This window comes from Apodemus sylvaticus, chromosome 3 (assembly GCF_947179515.1).
Source record: "Apodemus sylvaticus chromosome 3, mApoSyl1.1, whole genome shotgun sequence".
Taxonomy (NCBI): domain Eukaryota; kingdom Metazoa; phylum Chordata; class Mammalia; order Rodentia; family Muridae; genus Apodemus; species Apodemus sylvaticus.
The window spans coordinates 56,830,102-56,845,729 of NC_067474.1; the positions used below are offsets into that span (position 1 = coordinate 56,830,102).

Consider the following 15,628-nt stretch of genomic DNA (forward strand, 5'->3'; position numbering starts at 1 on the left):
AGTCATTTATCCCATTGGAATGGACCTGAATGTATCTCCAGGCACCGTGCCAACTGGCAGCAATCCAGGTTTGTACCTCTCTTCTTCCCCATCTAAGCTATCTTGGAGCAATCAGACTTTAACAACTCCTGCTGCCCTGCCCTGCCCTGCCCTTCTGCCCGCCTCTCTGGGAAAACAAGATAAGACTCCCAAGAATTAGTCATTTATTTAACATACGTGTACCTCGTGTCTGGTGATTGCCAAGTCCTAGAGATGTTTCTTCCCTCGGAGAGCTAGTGATCTGAAGATGGCCCGGTTGTAAAAGATAACCGGGAAAGAGGCACGTGCTGGCTGCATCTCGTGCCTGCATCTCCAGTAACCCCATCACTCCAGAGACTGTCTCAAACAACACAGTGTGGAGCAGACGGGGTAACACCCTGTCCTGGGCCTTTTGTTGTTGTTGGTTTTTTGTTTTGTTTTGTTTTGGTTTTTTTTGGTTTTTTGGATTTGGTTTTTTCGAGACAGGGTTTCTCTGTATAGCCCTGGTTGTCCTGGAACTCACTCTGTAGATCAGGCTGGCCTACGAACTCAGAAATCTGCTTGCCTCTGCCTCCCAGAGTGCTGGGATTACAAGCGTGCGCCACCACTGCCCGGCCTTTTGTTGGGTTTTGAGAGAGGGTCTCACTATGTAGACCAGTCCTTGAACTCATAGAAATCTGCCTGCCTTTGTCTCCCCACTGCTGGGATTAAAGGAGTGTGGTGCCACATCTGGCAGCTCTGTGAATCTTGTGTGCATTTGAGAAACGGATGCAGGAGGATCAGAAGTTCTAGTCCAGCCCCAGCTACATGAGGATGAGGCCAGCCTAGGTTATTTGAGACCCAGAAAAACCCAGTTGGTTTTGCCTTTTTGGGTCGTTGAACATTCATTCATTCATTCAGTTCCTCAAGTTCTCCTACCACAAGTGAGTAGCCTCAGACGGTAAAATGGGAAAAAAAAGAAAGATGTAGTCCTGCTCTTTGGACTTCCAGACTAAAAAAAAAATTATAGCTATTAAAGAAAGAATAAATTAGAATGTTTTCTTTTCCTTTCTTCTTTTCGCTAGTGATGACTGTGATTCATATCTAGTTCTAAAGGTTGTGCAGAAAAATAAAAGGGTTGTCGCGCTGAGAATGAGCCCCGTGTGGTTGGTGCGCACCAGGTCGCACTGCCTGTGTCACTAGATGAGCTGACGGATGACACCCCGCCGCACGCCGCTCGGCTCGCCCCGAGGGGTCCGCTTCTTGGCGGGCTAACAGTGACTAGCGGGGGAGGTCTACGCGCGTGTGCACGCGGCACTCTCTGCCGAAGGTCCGGGGACTTTCCCCTAGGCGAAAGGATAAGGAACAGGTCCCCCGTACGTAGCCTAGGAAACAGGCCTTCAGAGCGAACTGCTTGGCTCTCCAGGTGAGAGCATTTTATGACTCCAACACACGCTCAATTTTTTGATTATGGTGAGAAAATTGGTTTCTTTAGGCCCAAAATCAATGAGCCATTGTTTTAGTTGTGATACTTTAGGCTGAAAGATTCTGGGGGTATAATTGTTTAAGAACGCTATAGATAGATGGGGCATTAATTAATGTAGGAACGCCAGCCAGGCGTGGTTTATGCAAATATTATTTAAATCAACCCCCGAATGGGCGTGGCCACCTTAAGCGACCCAGAACGGGAGTGGGTGTGGTCTTCTGCGCGTGCGCACTACGACTGGAGGCACAGCGCTGGAACCCGAGGACCCTGGCGCACGGTTCTGATGGGCCAGGCATGGCGGGCGCTGGCCCAGCGTTGAGTATTCTGGGGCTGCTGCTTGCGTCTGCGCTGTTTGGAGTCCTTGGAGAGCGCCCCAGCCCCGATCTGGGGGCACACCCAGGTACCAGCGAGAGCTGCTGGAGGGAGGCCGGGACTGCCTGGTAGAAGCTGACCGATGGCTTTAATCCACAGAACGCCGCTCCCAGGTCAGTCCCGGGGCCACCGAACCTCGGCGGCAGCCGCCACCCAAGGACCAGCGCGAGCGGGCCCGGGCCGGATCGCTGTCTTTGGGCGTTCTGTACACCGCGGCCGTCGTGGCTTTTGTGCTGTTCAAGTGTTTGCAGGTGCGGTTTGGCAGTGGGTTGTGGGAGCCCGGGCCTTAATCTCCTGGGGGCGCCAAGAACAAGACACCGCTGCCCCGCTGTCTGTAAAATCAAGACTAGTTCCTTGATTTTCCCACATTATAGGGGCGTACAATGATCCAGAGAGGTAATGGATGTATGGGGCTGAGAAATTGTAGCTCGTGACCGTTACTTTTACTCCTCCCTCCAGTGAAGAGTGATTTGCATACTGGAGCTCATCCACTTAGTGTGTGATTTAAGTGGTATTTTAACCCATCTAGTGTCCATATGCAAAAAGAGAAGTTACTGCGGAGGCTCCAGCCTTGGTCCGAGGGGTTAATCGCTGCAGCAACACAGTGTCTAGTGTACAAGACTCCTAGCCGTTTCGTGTTCTCCTTGGGAAGGAAGCCCTGAAATGTGAACTGACAGTATATTCTGATGGATTTGAAACTGTTGACATGGAAAGTGGTAGCTACCACCCGGTGCTGTATCTTCAACTCTAGTCAATTACTTGCACTAGGAAATAGGGGCTGAACTAATTAGTAACATAAAACTAGATGAGTTAACGAGCCCAGGCAGACTGACAGGCTAGGATGACGATTGGAATTTAAAGATAGCTTAATAAATTCTAGCCGGGCGTAGTGTTGAACGCCTTTAATCCTAGCATTCAGCGGAGACAGAGACAGGAACAGCTCTGTGACTTTGAGGCCAGTATTCCTGTCTTATGCACGGAGTTAAGCAGTTGGGAAGAAGAGGTGCAGGACTGTGGAAGAGCTGTAGGTGTTGTAGCCGACAGTTTCACAGTGTGTTATAATAACCCACTTTCCAATTAAAGGCTCTGAACAGAGGTTTGTGCATTATCTACCCATCAGAACACTGGGAGAATTGTATTCTAAAAATAAACCACAGGGCGCTACCTTGAAGAGCAAGAAGCACTATAGGTGTTGTTGTGTTGGTGGTGGTTGCTAATCTATAATGGGAGTAATATGAATTGAACAGATTGGGGATTTTTTTTCTTTCTTTTCTTTTTTTTTTTTTTTAACCAGCAAGGACTGAGGGACACAGTCCTGTTATTCCAACTACTCTGAGGGAGGATTGTAAGTCCAAGGCCTGTCTGGACAATTTAGCAAGACTCAATCTCAAAGACAGCGAAGTCTAGGGATGCTAAATAAGGAGACAGGAATATGAGGAGTCTTCAGATTCCTGCTGTAGCGTTTCACATTCCCAAGAAAGTTTTAGCAGTCTGGCCATGTGGGGGCATCCTGACGTGTCGCTTCATGTCCTGGGTAAGCAGCTGGACTAAACAACTGTGATTCTCTGAGGTGGGTGCCCAGAGCTTTCCCTGTGGCTCCTCTCTTCAGTGGCTCTGAAGTGCTGGGGCCTTCGCTGCAGTTTTGCCTTTATCTGCCTGCACAACAGGGTCCAGATGAGGCTGCTGTTCTCCGAGAGGAAAAGAAGAAGAAGAAATCCTTGCAGTCAGGTGAGCTGAGCAGTTAGCGGTGGTTTCTGGGGGTGGAATAGATCAGGGGACTGCGGGAGTAACCGTGTCATTTACCTTACTGCCAGAGCAACAGCTGGTGCAGCTGACACAACAGCTGGCCCAGACGGAGCAGCACCTGAACAACCTGATGACCCAGCTGGATCCCCTTTTTGAACAGTGAGAATTTGTGGGGAGGGTGAGGTGGGAGCAGAGGAGACTTGGACTGGGCAGCCCCTGAGTGGGTATTTCTACAGGGTGACTACTTTGGTTGGAACCCAGCGGGAACTTCTAAACACAAAACTAAAGACCATCCACCACCTTCTTCTACAAGACTGCAAGCCTGATACAGGGGTGGAAGTTCCGGAACCAGGTAAAAGGTTGGGAGGTATCTGATGACTGGGAGAAATGGCTGAAACTGGAGCAAGCCAGTCTTCTCCCTCACAGAGGCCGGCATACCCTTTCCTGAGGACCTGCAGAAAGACGACCAAGAAGCCGGAAACAGTCAGGCCTGCGAAGAGCCCATAAACTGGAGCCCAGAGACATGGAACCTAGCTCCCTCCTGGGAGGTGGAGCGGGGGCTGAGGAGAAGGTGGCCCAAGACGGTGACAAAGGGTCCAGCTGTAAATGGCGGACAACCACCGAAGGGTTAGTAAAAGCAATCGTCTCGTATTGGGTGTTCCTCTGTGCTTTTCCTACTCCTAGCTACACACACACACACACACACACACGGTGCATAAGCCAAGTGGGCTTCCTTTATTAGGAAAAGAGACTGCCTTCCAGAATGTGAATGGAGAAGACAGAGAGAGCTACAGTTCTTCCCTTGTGTTTCTGAGGCTACCGATATGCCAGCCACCAAGGTTCAAACTCCATTTTCTCATGGTTTAGACAGAAATGCCTTTGCAAAAGCAAAACAACACTTTATTAAAAATCCAGTGGGGAAATAAATTATAGAACTTTTACAACATAGGAGGTAGTTCAGGAGGATCTATCAGGAGTTCAAGGCCACTCTGGGCTACATGAAACCTTGTCTCAAGAAAGAAAGAAGAAAAAAAAACACCAGCTATGTACAATAGCCAGCACACACACCTGTAAACCCAGCATCTGAGAAGCTGAGGCAGAAGGAATTCGAGTTCATGGTCAGCCCGGGTCACACAATAAGATCCTTTCTCAAAAATAAAACAAACTATAGGCAAGAACCTCAAAATGGCCCTTACAAAGCTGCAACTGGAATAAACAGCCAGCCACAGCCAGCGGGAGCTTTACCGCCCCCCCCTCCCCCCAGTGGCGTGGCATTAAAGGGGTTTGCTCCACCGAGGCTCCGCCGAATGAAGTACATCCCTTTTGGTCTTGGCTCTACCGTATCTAGAGTTCTGGAATTTTAGGATTCTCTATAGGCATGCCCAGCTGCCGTGTATCCAGGATAGCTGTGAAGTGGCCCAGCACACTTGGAGATGACAATGTCATGTTGCAGAGTCACTTCTGTGGGTCGAGCTCTTCTGGCTTCTGTGGGAAGAGAACAGTTTGGGCACTGGAATGAGTGCGGGATTCAGTGGCCTACAGGGAGGGGGAGGGGCTGTGAGCCAAGGGGCTCCTTCCCATGCTTGCCAGGGAAACAGGGCTTACCTAACAGCCAGAGTCAGGCTGTGGTACCATTGTGACAGCTCCTCCTGGTCAGTAGACATAAGCAGTAGTTTCTCACGGGGAAAGGACAGCTAGGGAGAAACCACTTAGTTCAGAGCAAGTCAGGCTGGGGCCTTGACTGGCTCCATGATGCTAATTCAGGGATAAGTGTGACGCCTTAGCTCACCAATCCCCTTCTTCTCATGAGAAGGGCGCCGGCCCAGGCGATGGGCTGCTTTGCAACCACGTCAAGTATATTTGGGGCCCAGATTTCCCATCTGCTACTTACACTGAGCAATCCACCACAAGGTCCTCCTGAATGGCCAAAGACCCTGCTTAGTTGACACTGGGACATAGGGTACAGGGCTCTACAGACAAAGGTGCCACTCTTCAGCAGGTGCAGTGGGGGCCGAGGCTTGGCCATGAGGAGCACATCAGAGAAAAGGAAGAACATCCGGGGCCGAGGCTCTCCAGCGGGAGGCACCACTAGAAGCCAACCCTGTCGCAGGAACCAGCGTCCTTGAAAATGAGAGAGCCATTACTGTACAGGCACACAAAAGGACAGGAGGCTGGGGAAAGGGGCAATGGTACTGTGTGGCTACGTGGAGGTGTGGACCACTCGAGTCAGTTCTCTCCTTCTGCCTTTATGTGGGTTCCGGGATTAGCCCAGCTCATACGGCAAGCACGGCGTTACCCACTGAGCCATCTTGCCAGCCCAACATGCTGGTGTTGTAGAGGAAGAGGAGCAGATAAGCAAGAGGCAATTGAGTGCAGGGCGAAGTCCACGGTCTACCTGCGGTGAGCCCTTTCGCCTTGCGTCCGCTGAGCAGAGCCTGCACGCGCAGCAGATGCTGGTCGTTCTTCTGATTCTGGCCGATAGCCTGGACCTTCTGCGCAGTCTCACTCACCAGGCGGGCAGCCCCTGGAACAACACCCTGTGCCTCACTTCCAACAGGACATTGGCTTTGAGTAGCTCTTGGTGGGACAAGACAAGCTAGTCTGGGGGCGGGGGTGGGGTCTGGATCAGGTTCTTTCTAGCTTCTTGAAGAAAAGGCAGGGCAGTTAGGGACACTACATTCCATGGAAGACAGGGGCATACCAGACACTGTTGGGGGTCAGAACCAGACAGGCAGCCCCTGCCTGAGTTGAGGAACTAGAACCTACGTGTGAGCTGCTGGTAGTCAGGGCTGTTGGGAACTGTGTTTTCAGCCAAAGCCACGACAAGATTCTCGTACCTGGAAGCGGATAGTTGGAAGTGAAGGGAAGCAGAGGCAGGCTAAATGCCCTGGATTCACAGACTTGCAGATCAGCTTCCCTGATGTTCATTTCTTAACTGTCAGGACAGCCCTGGCTCCTCTGTTGCCCCTCTTTAATCTGGGACTCCGAATCTGGGCTCAAATTACACTCCCATCCTACACTGAAGAATCAGGAGGCTGGGTCAGAAGATGAAACTGAACCAAACCAAGAAGGCTACCACAGACAGCAGCCTATGAGCCCTGAATCAGAACTTCACAAGACTTAGGCCAACCCCTCATCTCGCTGAACTTTTCCAGAGAGCCTGTCTCTGGTGCAGGTTCCTTCAGTATACAGTCCGACAGCCCCAGATCTGACACTGCAGACCCTGGATACCCCTGTGGGGCCACATTTACTCTGGTCAAAGCTTCTTAGAAACAATTTGGCCCAGAAAAGCAGAGTTGGGATTGAACCTATGGCATCCCCACAGAACTTCGGACCTCGGTTACACAGCCTGAGATGATTAATTCCAGCCCAGAGGGATTCTCACGCACTGTTGGAGCCGTTGCAGAGGTAGAGGGAGCAGGTCCTGGAGCTGAAGACCCCCAAATTCAGGGCGACCTTCCTGAAGTTTCACGAACCTCCGAAAACGCTTACTCTTCTTCAGCTGCTCCTGGGTTGAGAGGAGAGTTCACCTCAGGGAGAGAAGCCTCCCTCTCCTCAGAGGACAATCAGCAAGGCGTGCATGCACTCCTGCGGGAAGCCTGGTCCTCCTAGAGTTGTTAGCAAGGAGCTGGGTTCTTGATAGGGTTTCTTTTGTGTAGCCCTGGCTATACTGGAACTCACTCTGTAGACCAGGCTGGCCTCGAACTCAGAAATCCACCTGCCTCTGCCTCCCAAGTGCTGGGATTACAGGCGTGCACCACCACCGCCCGGCAAGAAGCTGGATTCTAATGCAATAAACTAATTAGTTTAGGTTTCTAAATTAAGGGGTCAGGAGGAAGACAGACTGCAGGTTACCTGAAGGGTAGTCTGAGACCTCTCTGCGTTGGCAGCATATTGGGTGTAGAGCTCCAGGTGGGGGCAGAAGCCCTGTAGCCCAGGCCCCCATTGTCCTTCTTCCAAATAGGGAAGCAGCTCTCTGGGTGGGCAAAGGGCAGTAAAAGAGCAATCAACAACTACTCTACACTCCCTCATACACTTCCCGTAACCCTGCCTCGGAGGTAGTGCTATTATCCCATCTTAGAGCTGGAGACCTAGGCAGGGTAAGGCATTGGGCCAACCAACCCCACAGGTGAGAAAGTTTGCTGATGAACTTGGCCTTTGTGACTCGGCTTGATGCTCCCTCTCCCTGCAATTCTTCCACTCACAGGCTGGCGGCATAGATGAGCTCCCAGGTCCCAAACAGGGTCTGGCGCTCTGGTGGTCGTAGCGTCCCTTTGGCTTTCAGGATCCGCAGGAAGTACTGTGGAGGGGGGAAAATACAACTTTCTTAGTCTGTAGCAAGTGAGAGCCAACGTCAGGTGCAGCCAGAAACTGTAGAAGAAAGCCTGAACTCCGACCTCGGGGAAGCAAGGTCTGTGACCTTCCCACACCTCCACCGAGACCCACCGTGGCCACCAGCCCCAGTTGTTCCTGGTAGCGCCGCTCGGTCTCCAGCAGCTCCCGAGCGGTGCAGACACGTTTCCGTTCCCAACGAGCACGCTGCTGTAGCACCGGGCAGCACGCGGCGGAACCTTGATTCTCCATGCTTGACCCAGGATCTCACTCGTCCCGCAGCGCCGCGCCGCAGATTCAAATTCCAACCGCTCAGTGGGCGGGGCCGCGGGGGTGCAGTCCAGGAGCCGAGCGCGCAGCATGGAGCATGCGCGGGCAGCCGCTAGCGGGGAGGGGCGGGGCGGGGCTCGTCTGCCTGTGTCCGCCCCACCCGCCAGGGCGGCGCTCTAGGTGCGAGGTCGCGCGAGTCCCAGGTGTGGCATCCGTGCCAGGCGCTAAGGTGACACCACGGTCTGAACACGGAGACAGAAGACTCCAAAATGCAGACATTGACAAAGCCCCAGTGTCTAACTGTAGAATTGGGAACGTGGGGATAATTAAGGTCCATCCTGAACCCATGCCAGACAGTAGAGCGAGTCTTGGCCAGTCTTCCCAGGGCTTACATTAACTAAGAACCTTTGAGCTTTGGACAAAAGTATGTTAAGGTTTAAGTTAATGTTTGTTTCTACATCTTATTTTCCGTCATCGTTAAGACAGGGTCCTATAATGTAGGCTGGTTTTGAACTGTGTTTGATCATGACCTTGATTTTATCCTCCCGCCTCCAGCTTCCAAGTGCTCTCATCATCATATCCCGTTTGTGAGGTGCTGGGATGGAAGCCACTCAATGCATATTAGGCAAGCACTCTGCCGGCTACATCCCCAGTCCTAATTTATTTATTTATTTTTATTATTTATTTTTTATTTATTTAATTTCATACTGATCTAAGCTTGACCACCAACTAGCTTCTGGTGAAGAGGAGTCAGTATGCTGTGGCAGTTTGGGTTTATTCTCATCTATTCTCTCTCTCTCTCTCTCTCTCTCTCTCTCTCTCTCTGTGTGTGTGTGTGTGTGTGTGTGTGTGTCTGTCTTTCTGTGTCTCTGACTCTCTCTGTCTCTCTGTCTCTCTTTCTGACTCTCAGTCTCTCTATCTATCTCTGTCTCTTTCTCTCTCAAATTTTTCTCTCATAGAAAACATCCCACCACAGTTTTCCCTCCAGTCACTCCCCTCAGTTCCTCTCCCCACCTTTTCCTTCCCTAGTTCCAATAAAAGACAAAGCTTTGCTGTGCTAACTGCACTGCCTTATTTAAAAAGAGAATATTCTAAATTTTCCTTGGGACTTTGAGGAATGGAGATAGAGTTGCGGACAGTTATGACTACCAGATGTGGGTGCTGGGAATCAAGTCTGGGTCTTCTGGGAAAGCAGGGAGCACTCAACTGCCTAGCCGTCTCTCATACAGATACACACATCATTTAAAATAATAACAATAAATATTTTAAATGGGCATGGGGGCTGGAAAGATAGTTTATTGGCTAAGAGTGCTGGTTACTCTTCCAAAGGACCCAGGTTCAGTTCCTGTATGGTGGCCCACAACCATCTTCAACTCCAGTTCCAGGGGATCAGCTACCCGCTTCTGATCTTGTCAGGCACCAGGCAGACACATGACACACAAACTTATACATAGGGAAAACACCCATTTATATAAAATAATAAAATAATTTTTTTAATGTAAAAAAGTTGTAAAAGCTATCAAAATGAGAAAACATTTATAGTAAATATAATGCCAAGAGAGAAATAAAAGGTGATCTACAGAGCTGTTTATGTAATGTGATTTTCTCTGCATAAAAATTAAAAGGCTGGCAAGCGAAGCTATTGAAATCTGACTGTGGTCTGTAATCCCCGGGCGATGAGCCTGGAGATGATTGATGGAATGGTTGTCTCCTGCCCCAGACCGTGGGATGCTGTGGTCAGGGGTCTAAGAACAGGACAGGTGGGGAGATATCTTAAATTCCCCGAGACTCTCCTCCACCTCCCCACATTTCCTGCCTTGAGCATGCGCTATTTTGCAACTATAAAATACATGTCATATTGGAAAACTAACTGCAAGAAACATTAAACCCATTTTGGGCTCCTAGGAATCTGGGCCCTCGGCCAAGAAGCAGGGGACTGCCAGGGTTCTAAGCTCCCTCCAGCTCTGACATTCTAAGAATCCGAAAAATGTCAAAATGCTTCACTTAGACAAGAGAAAAGCAACCTGAAATGAAAGGCTTGGAGAAAAGAGGCGTTTGGATCGGACTGTTTCCTAGTTTGGGGCTCCAAGAAAACTGGTGATACTGACTCAGGTGAATGGAGAGAACCTGGCCTGGTGGCTTACATCTATAATCTCAGTGCATGGAAAGCTGAGGCAGGAGGATTGCTGCAAGTTTGAGGACAGCCTGGGCCATGTAATAAGACCCTGTCTCAGAAAATCAAAACAAAAGAGAAACAAATGAAGGGCAGTGTGTAGAGCTCACATGTGGACGAGCACAGATCACGCCATGTGGATCAGGTTAGCCCAAGCAGTGGGACAGAGATCAGAGCTGGAGACGCAGCTCAGAGGTCTAAAGCACTGGCTGCTCGTGCAGAGGACCTGGGCTCAGTTCCTATTACCCACATATCTATCGGCTTGTGGTACACATAAACTCTCTCTCCTCTCTCTCTCTCTCTCTCTCTCTCTCTCTCTCTCTCTCTCTCTCTCTCTCACACACACACACACACACACACACACAGACACACACACACACACACCAAATGGAAGAGTGATGATGATGAGGTGGTGGTGGTGGCCATTGCCGGGGGCACAGTTTAAGTATGTCATCAACTTTCGAGTATTCTCTAGGTAGGAGGGAGGGGGCTGGGAACAGAGCCCACTGTGAACTGGGCTTGGCAGCGTTGTCCATTTGCTAGAAGAGGGTGAGGCTGAGGAGACACCCTGTGGACACCTTGAAGTGCATCCACTTTAGTTCCTCTACACTGATGGACTAAATGCTGGCTATATAATGATTTGTCCATTTCCGTATCCATGGCAACCCCCAGACTTGCAAGTGTAGCCTTATCTGGAAAAAGCATTTTCACAGATACAACTGAGAGTGCTTGCTGTTGTCCCATTTGTTTATTATTATTGTCACTGTATTTTGAGACAGGTTTTTACTATGTATCTCTGGCTGGTCTGTAACTCACTATGTAGACCAGGCTGGGTTCAAACTCACAGAGATCTGCCTGCCTCTGCCTGGCAAGTGCTGGGATTAAAAGTGTATACCAGGGCTGGAGAGATGGCTCAGCAGCTAAGAGCACTGACTGCTCTTCCAGAGGTCCTGAGTTCAAATCCCAGCAACCACATGGTGGCTCACAGCCATCTGTAATGAGATCAGATGCCCTCTTCTGGAGTGTCTGAAGATAGCTACAGTGTACTTACATATAATAAAAAAATAAATAAATCTTTTAAAAAAAAGTGTACACCACCAGAATCCAGAAGTGGCAACAAGAGAGGCTCCCCCAAGCCTCTGAGGTAGGCTGGTCCTGTCAGTACACCCCAGACATAAGGCCTACGAAACTTTGAAATAAAATTTAAAAAAAAATTCCTTTGCCATAAAATGCCTGGTTTATGGGTTTGTGGTAATTTTTATGACAGCCCTAGGAATAAAAGTGAAATGGGCTGGAACTAAAGGTCGGCTCCAGACAGCATTTGGCACTTGCACCCTCTTCCTCCTCCTTTTGTTTTTAAAATGGTTTTCCTGAGACAGGGTTTCTCTGTGTAGACCTGACTGTCCTGGAACTCTCAGTAGACCAGGCTGGCCTTGAACTCACAGAGATCCACCTGCCTTTGCCTCCTGAGTGCTGGGGTCAAAGGAGTGTACCACCCCCGCCTGCTCTAATTTTTGCTTTCAATCCATGACTAGGGAGAAGGGGGCTTTTCTCCTACTCTACCAATGAGCAACTTCATCTTCTGCAACCCAGCTATTAGAAACACAGATCCCAGTGACCGAAGACTTGGCTTTAAACAGCTGTGGCGGTGCCCTGTGCCAGGCAGGGAGTGGCCCGGCTGGTTAGATTCAGGATACAAGAACCCAGAGCTCTAACTTGCTTTAGGGTTTGGCAGACTCCCGGGTTATAAAGGATCAGAGTCCACATCTCCACCCACCCCAGAGAAATGGCCACAAGGACAGGCAGAAGACTAAGGGACACAGAACCATAGAGAAGAACGTTTGGAAAGCCAGCAAGCCATAGCCAAATGTTGCAACGTTGCGCGCCTACAAGCAGATCTGTGCTCTGAAACCCAGCCGAGGCTCTGCAGAGGGGAGGGAGGGCTGCACCTAGAGGTGCGGTTCACGGTACTGCCAGCAAGCATACAAAAACCCTGACAAGGCTGAAACACCCCAAACAACATTTAGAAAGAGGGAAAATGACTAAAACTGAGATTGGCATTGGGGAAAGGTATGCATGCTGCCCTCAAGCGCCAGTTAACAGTATGGTCCCCTCAGCTCCTGCGGCCTCTCTATCCCAGAGTAGACTAACTATTACCACAGGCTGTTTTTGACATGTCCATCCAATTCAGATATTACAATGTTTCTTCCATGTGCCAGAGTCCAAGCAAAATTCTGAAAACAGCTGACTCTTCAGAGCACTTGATGCATCAAAATGCCGTGGACGGCGCTGACAGCTTCAGGAAGGCCAACGGGGCTTTGTGCATGCTAGGTGGCCACATCCCACTCCCAAAAAGGTGACCTAGAATCCTTGGCTGGCTGCTTTCTAAGGTGAGTACATGGAGGACGGCTTTATTCAGACATAGAAATTTTGATGTGCAATATGACGTATACAAGAACCCAGGGCTCTAACTTGGCTGTATCAGACAGGCAGACAATTTGAAGTCCCATAAAACTGATTTCATGTTAGGCACGATCGTACATAACCCATAATCTCAGTACACAGGAGACTGAGCAAGAAGATTATTGAGGGTTTGAGGCTACAAAGTGAGTTCCAAGCCAACCTGGACTACATAGTGAGATCGTGTCCCAAACAACAACAAATGGGCATTGGGAGCGTCATTGTGGTTTGGCACAAGTCATTAACAATGAACCCTAAGATAAGAGTACCTAACAAGGTGTTCTTTCTGCAGGGAGAACAATAAGTTAAATATCTTATAACTGTTGAATAAAAGATTGAGTCCATGGGCCCTCTCTCATGGAGTACAAGGTCAGAAAGAGCAGATAAAATGTCACAAATCACCTTAATATGAATTGACTTGTGAGCAAAATTATAACTGAGGTTAAGCATTAGACGGTGGTGGTTCAGAGGCACCACTAAACTCTTCCAGACAGAAGTGGGCAGAGAGTTGGTTAAGAAAGGCTTCCTCGGGTTAGCAAGATGGTTCAGCAGATAAAGCCACTTGCCTCGCAAGCCTGACAGGATGGCAGGAAGCCTATAAGGAAAAAAGAGAAGAGACACCCCAGAGGTGTGGGATCGTGTGCTACCAGGAAGCATACAAAAGTTCTGACAAGACTGACATGTTCAGAATATTCAGAAAGAAGGAAAATGAGGAAGAGCTGAGATTGGTGTTGGAGAAGGGTATCCATGCAGTCCCCAAGCTGCAGTTAACAGTATGGTCCCCTCTGCTCCTGTGGCCCATGGCAACCTGAGTTTGATCCCTGGAATCTACATAAAGGTAGAAGTACAGACACACGCACACACACTTAAAAATTAAACTTTAAAGAAAAAAGGCCGAGCGTGGTGGCGCACGCCTGTAATCCTAGCACTTGGGAGGCAGAGACAGGCGGATTTCTGAGTTCAAGGCCAGTCTGGTTTACAGAGTGAGTTCCAGGACAGCCAGGGCTACACAGAGAAACCCTGTCTCGAAAAACCAAAAAAAAAAAAAAAAAAAAAAAAAAAAAAAAAAAAAAAAAAAAAGCTTCCTGGAAAAATTGCCTAGGAGCTGAGTCAAAGAATAGAAGGTCTGGGGAGATGACTCAGAGGTTGAGAGCACACTGGCTGTTCTTCCAGAGGACCTGGGTTCAATTCCCAGAACCCACACATGGCAGCTCACAAGTGTCTGAAACTTCAGTTCCAAGGGATCTGACACCTCATACAAATATAATGCAAGCAAAACACCAATGCACATGAAATAAAAATAACCAGATTGTGTCCCTCAAATAAGGTTCCTTGGATCCTTCTGTACTAGGCATTACCTTTTATTTAGATCCCGAATCATCTAGAAGGCTCTCAAAGAGAAGCTGGGACAGCGGGGTTACCTAGAGTCATGGGATGTAGCCATGACAGGAATAAAAGCAGCTCAATGCATGCAGTTAGCCTAGACACCCACACTGACAAATGCTCGTTACATAATCTTAGATATGGGCATGAAATAGCGTTATTCTTTTTTAGATGCTGAGGCCATGGTGATCTCCTGGGAATGTGAGCTGCAGAAGTAGAGGCTGTCTGCTATTCCGTGCTGCATGCTTGGGGACATCAGCAGTGTCAGAGAGAACGGGAGAGGCTCGGTAGATGGTCATTAGATGGACAGCCCCATGCGTTCTCACTCTGTCAACTCAATTCATAAAGGATCAGGCTGCCTGTGAAATCCACGCTCATAGTTGTCTCCTGCATGGCCTGAGATGAGAACTAGGCTCTGGCATACTCTCAAAAGATTTCTTTTTACATCTCTTTATTTGATGCGTGTGTGTGTGTGTGTGTGTGTGTGTGTGTGCACATGCACATGCTTTGGCACACATCGGAGGGGGGGCAGAGAACAACTTGTAGGAGATGGTTCTCTCTTTCCATCATGTCGATTCTGGGTTCCAACTCAGATCATCAGTCTTTGCCCACCAAGCCATCTGACCAGCAGCCTCTATTCAAAATATTCCATGTCTCTTCTTTGTCCAGAATATCATTCTCTTTACAGTGATTATCCACTCCCTCCCTGTGGGGCCTCTACCTCTGCCTCATAGATGGGAACAGATATTACCTGCTTCCATATTTCCTTGAGGCAGAATTATGATACTTGTCCCCACTCCCTGGAGTGAGAGCTTCTCAGAGAGGAGCCTTCATATTCATTTCCGGATCCCTGGTCCACAGCCCAGTGCCTAACATACCGTAGGTATTAAACAAACACAGCGTGCAAACAAGAATGGCATTCTAGGCACCAAGACAGAGATTCACAAAGGCGGTGCAAAGTTTGGAGAGAGGAATGAAGAGTTTAGCTCTGGGAGCGTAGCTCAGTGAAGACATGCTTGCATGGTACCCATGGCACTCTGGAGTCAGTCCCCAGCACTGAAAAGCAAACAAACAAACAAACAAACAAAGCCTGCGCGCGCGCGCGCGCGCGCACACACACACACACACACACACACACACAAATGATCTGACCAGATTGTTAGGGGAAAAAGCAAGAGACAAGACTGGTTTCTTGGGTGGGGTTTTGAAGACCTGGACGTAGGGAACTAAAGTGGCCACACTTTGGCAGGCAGTGGGGGAGCCATCAGACTCTCAGATGTATACTCAAACAATCATGCTCAGATAGGCCTTCTACTTAGCTGTGAGCCCCCCCACACACACACACCTACTCAACCCTAGACTCCCCCCAGTGTCTTTACCCACCCCTTTACCCAAGTCCAGACTGGGCC

General features: G+C 49.3%; 2 protein-coding genes across 5 annotated transcripts; one reads left to right on the plus strand and one right to left on the minus strand.

The window, feature by feature from the left end:
* Positions 1-1,696: 1,696 nt before the first annotated feature.
* Ccdc107 (coiled-coil domain containing 107) lies at positions 1,697-12,639 on the plus strand. 4 transcript variants are annotated; one of them, XM_052176350.1, is made up of 7 exons: positions 1,697-1,889; positions 1,955-2,106; positions 3,523-3,583; positions 3,670-3,760; positions 3,838-3,953; positions 4,028-4,228; positions 12,596-12,639. In XM_052176350.1, exons 1-7 carry the CDS (start codon positions 1,778-1,780, stop codon positions 12,622-12,624), a joined length of 762 nt encoding a protein of 253 aa, XP_052032310.1. In that variant the 5' UTR covers positions 1,697-1,777; the 3' UTR covers positions 12,625-12,639. The 4 variants fall into 4 exon arrangements, with proteins under 4 accessions (XP_052032310.1, XP_052032309.1, XP_052032311.1 ...); XM_052176349.1 differs by lacking the exon at positions 12,596-12,639 and adding an exon at positions 5,598-5,696; XM_052176351.1 differs by lacking the exon at positions 12,596-12,639 and adding an exon at positions 5,598-5,696 and having other exon boundaries at positions 1,698-1,883.
* Positions 4,476-8,269, minus strand: Arhgef39 (Rho guanine nucleotide exchange factor 39). The gene is made up of 9 exons (XM_052176348.1): positions 8,048-8,269; positions 7,807-7,901; positions 7,457-7,577; positions 6,991-7,109; positions 6,368-6,438; positions 5,997-6,125; positions 5,493-5,722; positions 5,207-5,295; positions 4,476-5,086 (listed from the first exon to the last, which is right to left on the minus strand). Exons 1-9 carry the CDS (start codon positions 8,183-8,185, stop codon positions 5,044-5,046), a joined length of 1,035 nt encoding a protein of 344 aa, XP_052032308.1. The 5' UTR covers positions 8,186-8,269; the 3' UTR covers positions 4,476-5,043.
* Positions 12,640-15,628: the final 2,989 nt, after the last annotated feature.

Excerpts from the sequence above, each read along its gene's own strand:
- Ccdc107 (XM_052176349.1), top strand. The coding sequence starts at position 1,778 with ATGGCGGGCGCTGGCCCAGCGTTGAGTATTCTGGGGCTGCTGCTTGCG. Across the intron at positions 2,107-3,522 it reads TGCTGTTCAAGTGTTTGCAG|GGTCCAGATGAGGCTGCTGT; the intron begins GTGCGGTTTGGC and ends CCTGCACAACAG. Across the intron at positions 3,954-4,027 it reads GGTGGAAGTTCCGGAACCAG|AGGCCGGCATACCCTTTCCT; the intron begins GTAAAAGGTTGG and ends TCTCCCTCACAG.
- Arhgef39 (XM_052176348.1), bottom strand. The coding sequence starts at position 8,185 with ATGGAGAATCAAGGTTCCGCCGCGTGCTGCCCGGTGCTACAGCAGCGT. Across the intron at positions 5,723-5,996 it reads GGCGAAAGGGCTCACCGCAG|GACGCTGGTTCCTGCGACAG; the intron begins GTAGACCGTGGA and ends CTCATTTTCAAG. Across the intron at positions 5,296-5,492 it reads CTTGTGGTGGATTGCTCAGT|CTGTCCTTTCCCCGTGAGAA; the intron begins GTAAGTAGCAGA and ends GTTTCTCCCTAG.